The 13,288-nt window shown below is 38.9% G+C and overlaps 1 protein-coding gene across 1 annotated transcript in view; it reads left to right on the forward strand.

The window, feature by feature from the left end:
• Positions 1 to 1,838: 1,838 nt before the first annotated feature.
• Positions 1,839 to 13,288, forward strand: part of pde3b (phosphodiesterase 3B) — a 39,541-nt gene continuing 28,091 nt past the window's right edge. The window contains exon 1 of the mRNA XM_071488568.1: positions 1,839 to 2,862. Within this exon, the coding sequence (XP_071344669.1) occupies positions 1,975 to 2,862 (888 nt within the window). The 5' untranslated portion in view covers positions 1,839 to 1,974. The remainder of the gene's footprint in view (positions 2,863 to 13,288) is intronic.

Genomic DNA, 13,288 nt, shown 5'->3' on the forward strand with positions numbered 1-13,288 from the left:
AACCAGGAAGATCATATTGTATCTGATTATTCAGATGACCTTAAAGGAGGAACTATGTAAAAGGACACTGGTGGACAATTTCATAGAAGTGATAGCACATAAAAAAAGTTGTCATGGTGGTCTGAAGAATACAAGCACTGCCTTTAGGTTAAACTTAAGGTCCCAGACAGTAACATTATGGTAATACTGGTTATGGAACTAAAGAGGCAAAAAACATTCGTATTTATAAAAGTTTATTCAGTGTGCAAGGGTAGCATTGTTCACCAGACAATGAAACAACTGAAACAACTGAAAAAACAACTGTGCCCAAGTTAAGCAAACTGAAAATGCTTATATTTTCCTCATTCTTAATAGATAACCTGCCTATGAGTGGTTGCGCTGTGTGTGTGTGTGTGTGTGTGTGTGTGAACATGTTTGTGTTTGTGTCTCTAGGGTGGATGCAGGATTTGTCACTATCATGCGGAAGGTGTGTGTGTGTTCTTTCTCCTTTCGGGGGATGTTGTTGATTCTTTCCATGTATTTTCATTTCTTTTAATGCACGTCATCTGTTGCTGTCTGCATTTGAATGTAAAGCATGCTGAGGTTACCTGTGCGACACAGGTGTTAGTAATTACATTACAAATGGCCCCCGTCCTATTAAAAGAATCCGGTAACCCCTTGCCAGTAAGTGACCATGCACAACACAAGGGCTCTGGAATTGACAGAACTAAATTGCATGCAGCCGTGGTTTGTATCATGAAGACGCCTGTGCTTTTCCTGCTGTCCTCTGTCAAAATGTTTGCTGCGGAGAAAAAAAAAGTATATTAGCTGCCTGGCGGGTCAAAGATTTATCTGTACTGATAGGGAAAGAAGGTGTTTTCGTTTTAAGGTAAGGGCTTAATTTTCTTAGTTTGGCAGTTTTGACTTAACACGTATCGATACTTATCTTCAGGTTCAAAGAGTCAGAGTCTCGTTGGTCTTTCAGGAGTAACATAATATTACGATGTCAAAGAGCCATCTTAGTTGACGTGTTTGGACAGCCTCAGCCAGCTGGGGCATCCAGCTGAGCGCCAGGCTTGAGCAAAGGCTTTGACTGCGCATTATTTATCTAGCGAAATATGTTAGACGATGGGCTATTTGTACGTATTTTTAAAAAGATATCTTACCACTACCCGGCGTATGGTTAAGGCAAAGACATGAAGCCGGTTATTTTGATCAGTTTAATCGACGATCGTTCCACGGCAGGGAGAACCAAACGATCCCAGAGCAACGCGATGCAGCGGCGCCAGGGCAAAACACAACAGACCAATTAATTTTGAGATGGGGAAAATATAACTTCAATTATACAGTTAATTAGACTGTGGGCCAAGTTCATTTACACTATATGCGTATGTGTGAAACTGAGTCATGAGAAGCATTCAACACTGGAACAAACTCTTAAACTGGGTTAGCTGAACTCACTTATCAATTTATTTCCACTATCGGCAAAGTGATATTAAAATGTGTACACCTGAAATCAAGACTTAAAAACACAAAATATTTTGAATTAATAATGGCAAAGTCTAAGTCTAGTCACATGAAGAATGTAGACCTACTTGAAACGATTAAACCTAAAGGATATGAACTATTATGTGATGATTTTTTTTTTTTTTTTTTTTTTTTGGTATATTCTTTATTAAAGGAGAGCTTAGAAAAGGTTTCCTCATATATCGGAGCCACAGAGAATATTTATGATGTTATATGCATAATGCAGCTCAGGATTGTCCGGGCACTCCACATCACAGAGCCCTGAGGTCTGAGTTGTGGCCGGTAGGCGGCGACACTGAGCCCCATTTCTGTAAAAACAACATCTCACCTTCTTTCTTTAGTCCAAGTGCTGGAGCACGTTTGAGTGACCATGGAGTGCGTTTGCTGTCATGTAGTTCAGCGTTAATACGGCGTGAATAGTAGAAGAGGGGGGACTTTCGTGTGGATCCGAGGAGCCACAGTCGAGCCATGGCTGCCCGGGAGGACGGAGAGGCTCTGCACGGTAAAATAAGGCACCACGACGGGGCTGGAAGTGTAAACAGCTCAGAGGGCTTCAGGAACGGCTATGTGAAGAGCTGCGTCACCCCCCTTAAACAGGACCATCAGAGGGGTTTTTTGTTTAACTTGTGCAGGTTTTGCAACGAAGACATCCTCAATTCAAAATTGTTAAAGGTCTCTGCCCTCTACGTCGGCGCGTTTGTAATTTTCGCGGTTTCTTTTCTCATTTCCAGGAGCTTGCAAAGTGACTCGCTTTGGGATTTGCGGACTTTTCTGTGGGGCTTCTCCCAGTCCATCAGCCCTTTGTACAGCATAGGATGTGCTTTCTTCTTTCTGACGTTTTACCTGAGGAGGAAAAAGAAGGAGAGCAGCAAATGTTGGCTTGTGTCACTGCCAGCGTCGTGCTACCTCGGGGATTTTCTGGTTTTGCGATTTTTGCAATGGGGAGAGGACCAGCACCAGATGCAAATGGTGGGCAGGTTGTTATTCGTGTTGGGATGTGTGGGTCTGCTCACGCTGATCCCCACTCTGAAACTCAAACACAGTGTTCTTGTGCTGGTCTTTGCCAGCGTTGTGTGGCTTGTTTCTTTCACAAGTTTGAGCGGTCTGCCCGCGCTGCTCAGACCCTTCTTCGCCTGCTTTGCGGGGGTTTCGGGCTCCCTGTTGGGGCTCTGTTTTGACCGCTACTACCCGTCGAGGGAAGCACCGAGTGGGATTTCCAGCGCGGAGGAAAAGGTGCCTGTGATCAGACCTAGGAGAAGGTCCAGCTGTGTCTCACTGGGGGAAACGTCGACCAGCTATTATGGCAGTTGTAAAATGCCTCGCAGACCTTCGTTGCCCTGTATATCCAGAGAACAGGTAGGTCTTCCCCTGCAGGACCACGTCTGTTGTTGTAGTTGTAAAAGTGGGCCCCACCGATCGTCCACGGACCCCCCGGGTACACATGTGCATCAGAGGAGGAAAACACCCTCATGTCATGACAAATCCCACACAAACTACTGGCCCACACAAAAAAACATGCCCTCATAGAAAAAGCTGTTTCATCAAATTATTAGATAGGCATAATGTAAATGATTTGTAGTTAAGGAAAACATTGCATTGTGGACGACTTAACTTGGTTATTACAGACTATTCCAGGTAGCAGACAGTCTAAGATTTTTTTTTTTCGCAGTGTTATTATAGAGGCCTATGTGTGTTATAAATATAAAGAAAGGGCCTTTGTCCAAATTTACTTATTATTCATTAAAATTTTAGCATTTCAGCTAACTAAAAAAAACGTTTATATTCTTCTAATTAAATATCAACATTCAATGTGCTGCTGTAGTCATCTATTTTCCTACAACACTTATTGCAATCATGCCATCACTAATGTTTATATACGTTTTGCTGGGAATATATTCACTGAAAAGTTTATAAACCAGATGATCAATGAAATGTGACTGTGTATCTACATCATCATACCTCAGAATAACAACAAAGCCAGCAGCAAAGCAAGTGATGTGGCCTACAGTCCCCTATGACTGTAACAGTCAACAAATCAGAATGATGGTGAGCACACGCAGGGATTATTTCATGTCCACATTCAGTGTCTGTTTCTTTTTCTTTGCTTGTACAGATGAGCCCCAAAAAGCAGTCTGTTTACACACAGTAGCTAACAGGTCCACCGCAAAGTGATGCTCCTTTCTACTTTGCATGAGTTTCGTAAACCAATACACCTATATCAAGTGATATCCATACCAGGTGAAGACAGATCATGTTGCATACACTATATTGCAGACAAAAAAGCTGCTGCAAGCTCCAGCCTTAATTGGTGTGTAGACAGTGCAGACAAAGGGCAACATTATTGTTGTCGCTATTATTTTAAACAACATATTTAACAACAAAACATGCAGTTCTTCAGTGGATGCCAAGCCATCAGTTCACACGCATTGTTTTTGTGTCCTTCAAGCCTAGTTAGAAATGATAAGAGAACTAAAAATGTATATCCAGCTTGTCTCAGTTGTCCTATTTCCAGCAGTTGTTTTCCCCTTCATTGTGTTTTAGGTTGTTAGAAGATTAGCAGTTAGGCCTTAAACATTTATGAAAACTGAAACGGAAAACATTTTGGATCATTTAAGAATCTGCATGAATATGACCACAGAAATAAAGACCCTTATTTGACTAATACACCATTTCACTTTTTTCTTCACCCAATAAGATGAAAAAACATGAGATCCCAGAGTGCATATTTTATGTGTTACCGACCATTAGTGAGAAGTAAACAAGTAAACAATGATATATGGAGACTGATATATCTCTCTCTCTTTTTTTTTTAAGTAAGTTTTGTGATGGAGGCCTCAGCTCCAAAATTGACCAACCTTTTCATTGGAAAGAGAAAGGTGATTTGAACACAAGATGAGGTGTTTTTTTGAAACCACACACTTTCACCTAAAATATGTTACTTAACATTATTTGCAGAAACTCTGTGGTTTGTTATGAAAAAAAAAAAAAGCTTCAAGATTTGAATCTCACTGATGTCTTAAGTAAAACTGAACTTCTCCCCCTTCATTTTCAAAAATAGGTTTTAGTGTCTACAGCAGATGCAACACACTGTCCCACATCCCCAAACAGCTTGTCAAACCTCCTTTTATGTAAAATTGCATAAATGCTCATTGTAGAAAATGCATAAAAAGAGCAATAAAAACGTATACAAAAGTGGTGGATAAGATACTATGGTTTGTGTATAATCATGCCATCTTATCAGCCAAACATCTGACATGCATCTGAAACCATACTGAGTGAAAAGATTACCAAAATTGGAGGCAATTGTTAGTACCCACGTCATCATCACACTGTACTAAACAACATAAATGGCAGCCTCTCAGTGAACATTTATGTCAAAGTTAAGTTTTTCTTGGTGAGTAAAAGCGACAAAATATAAATGCACACCATAATATTCCTGCTTGTGAGGATTTATTCTGAGAAATGCCAGTCAGGTGCATTAAAGTCTGAATTGCCTGTTAGTTGTGAATTTTGGGGTGAGTGTGTCCGTCTGTCTGTAGGTGTCAGCCCTATGATGGAGCTTATTGGCAACCTGTCTGGTGTATTGTGCCCACTACATGCTGGGCATGTATATATTCTATAATATTATCCCATGATGTAGGGAAACACTGTTGTAGATGGTCTTGTATCTTTAAAAAAATTATTTCCTTTTTTCCTCATGATTATGGAAATGTTTTAAATTCTAGCTGCCAGTGGCACCAAGCTTTTTCTCATCTTGTTTTGTTTTGAACTGACCATAAGAAATAATTTGTGATATAACTTCTCTACGTATTTATAATTGTTTTTATACAAAAACTGTCCATTTCTGCACCAGAGATGGGCACAAAGAGACACAGTGGAAGACTCTGAAAGGATTCACTCAGGGTTCAGTGGTGATGTCATGCATGTTCTCCATCTTCACACATATTTTGCACACATAACAGGGGGGGTTGTTTGCAGCACCACATGGTTTGATATACAGCAAGTTCATCATCACCATGGAAAAATGGTTGTGTAGAGTTTTGGCATCATGTAGATGAAAGACAAGGTGTTTTGATCAGGTTAGCTGATAACAAATGTGTGAACAAAGTCTTAAAACATAAAAGTAAAATGCTGCATTCAAGACTTCATACTCAAATGCTTTTCTTTATTAACTGTTGTATGCTTGTTAAAATCATATAACGGGACATCCCAAAAACATACTGTCAACAGTTTTACCAATGTTTGTAATGGTAACTACAGAGACAATACTGCATAACTACGATACTGTACAACTTTAAGAGGTAACTCTTACTGCAAACATAGCTTTCCTTTTTATCTGTGGTAACTGATCATGGTATAACCACAGCATTAAACCCTGAGCTGTCTTGCAATAATGGCTATATCGTACCCATTCATGGCTATTTTTATCATTGTCAACTGGAAATAAGAAAAGTTGAGACTCAACTATGTACTGTGTTGAGTTTGCTGGCTCCATCAAGTGCTGTAGAACAAGAATGAAGACGAATTCATTTTTCTTTCACCCCAGAATTCATTTCACTCATTAAATGTGGATGCGGACTTATTGTAAGTTGATGCCATCAATATTAAAGCTAAAAGTGCTGCTTCAGACAAATGTGCCCCATGGCCTGAAAGACCGGGGCGAGAGTTGTGCCACCAGACACCTGAGGTTGTGAAGGTCAAGTGCTTGTGTTGTAAGAATTTTAATATTTAGAATATTTGGCTTGTTGTTTTTAGGCCTGCCATCTGTCATGAAGGAATTAAAATGCTGCAACAGAACATGTAAGAAGCTGTAATACCTGAATAATAGTTGCATCTAAAAATACAGAATACAGAAAATAGTTTGTAGCCTCTGTCCCAGTTTTTCTAATTCGAATTGATGACACCGGTCTGAAGATTTAAAAAAATTTTTTTTTAAACATTCAAGGTTTCAGATATTTCGTCTGAACTATTTTTTCACCTATCAGAAGTAACTGCTGACAAATCCCTGAGCTGCCTAAAGGTATTATTTTGTATGGCAACACCAGATGTTAATTAAAAGTTTTCTAATTATGTATTATTACAGGGTGCTGTGTGTAGACAATGTGACAAACTAAAACATAGCCCAGCATCTGAGCATCTCTGAGACAGAGGCTACTGCTTTTGTTGTTGTTAAACCACAGTGGGGAGTTTTTGGCCACTAGTGGTGCTGTAGAGAAATAGTCTGAGCAGGTTTTCATATTTGTCTTTTGTGTTCGAACAGCATACACATGAGGCTGGACACCCATGCAAAAAAATATCGATCTGTTAGGCGAACAAGGCTCATTTAGCTCCTACTTTAAATGTTTTCAGGACATTGTAGTTAGTAGCTTGGTCTGCATGTAAAATTGCCATAAAATAACATTTAACTGAAGACTTTTCTGGCCATGCTTTTAAATTGAAACTGAAAAAGAGGTGACATGTTACATGTTAACAGTGGGACCTGGGAAGACAGGAAACATTACCCGCAAATGTCAGAACATTCAGAAAAAGTTGTTTTTGCAGGTATTTTATAAGGTAGGAAGTGTATCCAAGTATTTGTTGAGACTTTAATAATACAGTGCATTTTAGTGGGAAATACTGCAATCACAACCAAATTTGTTTTGAAGAGAGCATCTTCAATGTTCATTTTATATGCAAGACAGATGCAAAAACTAATAAATGAGTGGAAGCCGTGAGATTTAAAAGCTAATTGTGACAATTCTCTCTAAAATGACACACACTCTCTAAAAATGACCGGAAACCATACAGGGCTTGATAGGGACTGGGTATGTACCAGTACTGACAAGCACATATTTGGATCTACCAGAAAATCTTTTTTTTTTTTTTCAGCTCATCAAAGCTTCTGTAGTGAGTTTATTTTAGTAAACTATTATTGTTTTTATATACCTGTATAATGCCAAAAGGCTGAGCTTACTAATGATTGCTACATGTTACAACAAACACCAACACACTGTACAGCTCCACAGATCACATACAGATCGCCTAATTCAAATTCAGCTGTCTGAATTCTAAGCACAAATCTAAGCAGATATAAGTCTGTATACTGTTTCAACTCATTGATGTAAATCTCTTTTTTCTTCAAGCTGATTAAAGTGTGGCATACCAAAAACTAAAGAAAATATTCCTTACTGCTAAGTGTTAGTTGTTATTTTTTTTAAAGACTGTTCAACAGGAGAAAGGTGTACATTTTTAACTGTGGTGTATTTTATCAGTGGGTCACAAAATATTTTCTCTTAGACCAACCAAACAATGAAAATCAGTGCTTGGAATTTACAGACTAATTCATTTACATGACATGATATGGTCACACTGAGTCAAAAGATTGCTTTGATTGTCTTAAAGGTCAGTTTCCCCATTCTCTTTGCCTGTATGTATGTTGTGTTAGTGTACAGTGACAGTCTATAGCCGAGCACATCTTCTTATTGTTACTGTACTGTGATCCATAAAAGTGTCAGACTGATTCAAGGAAGACCCTTCATGGTTGATGCCATCAAAGTCTTCACTACTATATACAGTGGGCCTTATGCAAGAACAGTTGCTCATTTTTTTTTGTTTGTAGCAGTGCTCAAAGTCAGATTCACCAAACTTTCTGCATAAACCTGTCACAAATCGCTCCGCTTAGACTAATGAATATGTGCATTCTTAAGATTTTATCATCATCACAATCAACACCCCAAAGTTGGCGTATAAGGCTGCCTGCTGTCAGGTACCAGCAAACAAAAACATAACAAATCTAGCAGTCAGTAGTCGTATTAGAGGACACAAAACAGTTAGGAAAGGTTAATCGCACATATGTCATTGACGTATCATCAGAACAGCGCTGTACTGTGACAGAAATAAAGAGGAAATGATTTAGGCAACATGAAGTAAGACACTTAGTCCATGACTAAAATGTGAGGCAGTTGAGGTGACGACAGTTACTGAAATATTAGACTAGAGAATATTATAGCCTATACAGTAGGTGATGTTACACTGTTGGGTGCAATAGAGGATAATACTGGACAGAGACCTGCATAAAGACCCTGAGGCAGCTGTCGGAGGGAGAGAATTTTCGGACTTTTCTTCCTACTAAACTACTGCTCTCGTCAAAGCAGCTTATACATTTGAAATAAATAGCTTTTGACATACTGTGGATACTTCTTAATTAAAAAAATGTTGGTATCATACTTAAGTCATAATTCATTCAGATTAGGCCACTATTATTCTTAAGTCAAAGCATTATTTTTTCCCCCTGTGGAGGAAGGAGGCAGTCATGGCTTGTACTACAGGACTGGATCACTCGTACATTTTGTTTGAGAGAATTCTAAGTACGAGAAAACTGACGAATGCCACAAATTCTCATAAACTGCTTGTATGTGCCACTGAATGTGAATATGTGTGAATATGTTCATATCATTGTTGCATGAGGCCCAATGTATTGAAACGGTGTTGAGACTGCTTATTTAGAAATCGTGGAATAGGACAAAGGTCTCATTTCTCTGTAAAAGTGTGAAAGTGAAAACATGGCTGAACGTGCACATTGAAACAGAAAATCCAGCGCAAAACTTTAAAAACAACCTTTTATGCAGTGCATTTAGCATGTCCTGTTTCAGTTGATGTGAATTTTTGCTGTGATCATTTCAAGTCTCAGTTTTGTGTTTTTTGCCACAGTAATTCAAAACCTCTTGCACAACCAAAGCTTTATGGATTGACTGTAAGTGCCAGGGGTCAGGCTCACTGAATCCTAGATTTATTGCAGTAACTGTGTCACTCTGTTGAGTTGAATTCTTCTTCAGTAGAATACCTAAAGAAGTCAGTGAAGCATGGAGTTGTGAAACGGTGAAGGAACCCTGTAAAATCGTTGTATTTCCTACTTCTATTGCGAGATTACTCTTGCACTTTGAGACTGTCCAGTAAAAACAAGAGTCACAAACTGAGACTTTGGTTAAAACAATTTGCAGGGAGAAATATGTTTATATGTTTTGGTTTTGGGTTCTTGGAATCATTTAATTCAAATGACTGTTTTCCAAAACAATGATTTTATTGTCCAACCTGAATGGCAACCTGTTCTTCCCCAGAATTATGTCAGCATGTGTCTCTGAGACCCAGTTCGTTTTTCAGATAAAGAGAATAAAGCGGAGATAATATTTTTAAAGTAGGATTATTGTATTTGGGCTCTCATGACAGAAATCTAAAAGCTTTACTTCATGAGTAAGACTTAAGAGGCAGTGTTGGCAGTGAATTCAGGGAGAAGGCCCTCTTTTTGTGTGGTTACCACTCCACGGGGGCAGGCAGGGGTAAATAATACACTTAACTAACCCCCCATCCAGACAAGAACAGAGAAGCAGGCTGCAGAGAGAAAGGTTGGAAGGGAGAGCAGTGAAAACGCAGAGCAGCTCTCAGCTGTCACGTTCGCTTGCTGTAAAGCCATGTGGAATGATATAACATTGACGTCACAACCCAGTGACGTACCACAGGGTGATTGCAAAGAAGGGGGAAAAAATGCCAAGTCTTATTAATCGCCCTGTAGAATATAGTGTCTAGCCTCTAGCAGGGATAAGAAAGGGAGAAATTGTCCGTCTTCAGAGGGTGTGCAATAGAAAGTGTTTAGGTGGAAAAAGGTGCCATGGAGAATCGTACTTCAGACCGTTTAGCTTATTCATCCAAAATATCAGACAAAGGCTTTTAATTTCGTATTATTTTGTATTACAAAATATTTTACATATTATGATATTTTTGCTGAAGGTATACAGCATTTTAAGGCTGACACTATCAGCACAGTGGTGAAAGTGTATTGAACTAGTTATGTAATGTTTACTTTGATTGAACAAATCCTCCCTCATCAGTATTATAGTAGAACAGAGAGAAAGTAATTAGTGTAAAATCTAATAGTAGACTTGTGATTTAGAAAATCATATTATAATCAGTTTCATCCCGAATCTAGAGAAGTATTTTATAATAATGTGGTTTCTGTTTTTATCAATGGTCTAATGAGATAAAATCATGACCAAATTAAATTGTACCTTATGTGCTGTTTATACTGTTTGCACCTTCAGCCACTTTATCTGATTTGTCTGTGGAGATGAAAGCCTCCATGCATTTAGTGAAACTGTGTGCTCGCTCTTTTGGTTCACTATTATCAAGACTAAAATAGTGTGTGTGTGTGTGTGTGTGTGTGTGTGTGTGTGTGTGTGTCTGTCTGTCTGTCTGTCTGTGTGTGTCTGTCTGTCTGTCTGTACTGATTTTGTTTTATTTTCCAGTATACAGTAAATCCTCCATTTGCTATTTACGGCACCTTCTTCAATCTGATATAAAAGCTGAGTCCATCTTGCTTTAAACAAATGTATAAAGGATAAATCCAGTAATGAAATTAAACCTTATTGGGCTTGCTGTGCTACTCTGGGCATCTTACAATTTTATTATTAATTAACTATTCATTTAATAATTTTTAGATTTTCTTTTGTTTATTTTATACATATACGGAACTTTAGTTAGAATTGACTGTAGCTCCTAAGGCTATTAAATGTCTAATGTTATGTGTAGGTAAAGGTTGTGTGTGTGTGTGTGTGTGTGTGTGTGTGTGTGTGTGTGTTTCTTTTTTTAAGGAAACTTCAATCTTGATGTTAGAATTTAAAAAAGTCATCCACAATATCATTTATAATACACATATTAATTTTGTTGGACTTAAATAATTTTTGGATTTTAAATTAAAATAGACATTTGGCCGTCTTTAGTGAAAGTGGTGTTCATGTCACTGAGCTGATTGTTATGATATAATTCTGTTTGATGAAATCTGGGCTGTTGTTTAACTGAAGGAGAATGACGTTAACCTCAGTGTTCAGGAGCTTGTGTAACAGTTGCGATATCGAGACCAAGATGTCCTAATACACTGCTTAGCAACTACTTATTGGTGCCACAGGTAGCTTTAATAGTATAGGTAAACATTTTGTGAATGCCAAATCAAGAGCTGAATCAGCATTTATGAATCTTGCCTATAGATATAATGGAGCTTACCTTGTCTTCTTGAAATGTACATAATAGTAATTTTATTTTTATTTTGTGAATTGCACTGATCAAAATTTGGCTTGTTCTTGGATCTAGATGACTTGCTCTGGCCACTTCTGAGAATTATACCCTCATCCCACTTTCTTTAATGTCAGAACTAGTTTGCGTAGCTGCTTGTCATTTTTCAGCGGCAGCAGCAGGACCAGTAGAAAGGGTTAAGTTGAGCGAGGTGCTGTGTGTTTGGCTGACTGCAGAGTGAAACAGGATGCAGCGACTGCATTGTCAGCCTGCTGGTGTGAGTGCAAACAGATGAGGAAATGCTGGAGCGGGTACTCCAAAACTAGGGTTACCCTGGAAACGGTTTGCGTCATGATCACCAGCAATTAGCTTGCAGCTCTTTAGTTTTCATGATAGGTCTACCACAGCTTAGCCTAATGACTCTGGTGTCTGAAGAGTCACCATCAAAAGAGAGCTCACAAAATATTCATAGACGGTTTTGTTTTGCTTCTTCCTTTAACATTTTGTTCATGAAATAGTCCATAAATTATTTGATGCTCTGTTTTGAACTGCCTATAAAGAGCTGTGTCCTCTCTCTTATTTTTCTCTAATGAGCCTTGATGTGATGTCCTGACCTCGTCTATCTGCTTGTATTATTATCTGTACAAAGCTTATTTGTGGCTGGGTTTGTGTGTTGTTGAGGTCCAGAAAGCTGGACTGTTGGGAGGGATGCCGAACCACTGCCACCAACTGAGTTTGGGCTAATTAGACCCTTTTTTTTCTGCAACTGTTGTATCAGCTTCCCGTACATTGCCTGTTTTCACTACATGAAAAAAAATTGGCAAATGTGAAGTGGCTAGATAAGATTAATAATGACCAAATGTTCCCAAAGCCACTGACTCTGTTTGCAACACAATCAAGCTTTTTAGTTTGAGGAGACAGTGGAGATTTTTCTGCACAGCTAGTCTCAAAGGATTTTGACTACGCCACGAGGTTCCCAACAATGCAAACATTTCAGGTGGCTTAGCTTTTAAGTTCAGGATGAGGTCGCTGAACCTTGCATGTGTTGACTGTTTGTCCAGTCCAATGACAGGGTGAGGGTAGAGGGAGAGAGCAGGGTTAGGTTTGGTCAGGGGGTGGTATGGTTAAATTAAGCCGCTGTGACATAGATGGTGGGAGCCCTTGGATAAACTGCTGCTGTGGGAATTTAAGCAGAATGGAGAGACAGAGGTGAGGGGTGTAGTAAATGTTTTATTTAAATGAGTACATACCATAGGTTTTACTGACTGTTAATAGTCTCCAGATGACTTTATTAACATAACATCACCTTTCCCTTAAATATTCTAAAGGCTTTGCATGGTGATCTGAAGGAATGGTCAGACAAGAGTGAATTCAGCCTTTTGTGGCACTGAAAATGATTCCAGTTATCATTTTTGCATTGCATTCTCATCGAAACATTACATTGCAATCTCATCAAAATTTTTACCCGCTTTGTTCCTCTACTTTTCTTTCCCGCATTTTGTTCTCTCTATCTCTGTTTCTCATTTTCTCTGAATTTCTGTCTGTCTTTCTCTGTGCGCCTCTTTTGAAAACGGTGTCAGCACTGCTGCTTTTACACCAAAAGGCTGTTGCTAAGTGACGGTTGACGTCAGCCACAGCTACAGAGGAGGGCTTGTGTGTGTTTAGCAGCTGAGGGCAGATCCCACTGAAAAGGGCAAAACTGTGAAGCACTATTAGTCACTGCAATGAAAACCCTAACTTC

Source organism: Trachinotus anak, unplaced genomic scaffold, assembly GCF_046630095.1.
Source record: "Trachinotus anak isolate AG129_WGS33_773 ecotype Australia unplaced genomic scaffold, CSIRO_AGI_Tana_v1 ptg000011l, whole genome shotgun sequence".
NCBI classification, from domain to species: domain Eukaryota; kingdom Metazoa; phylum Chordata; class Actinopteri; order Carangiformes; family Carangidae; genus Trachinotus; species Trachinotus anak.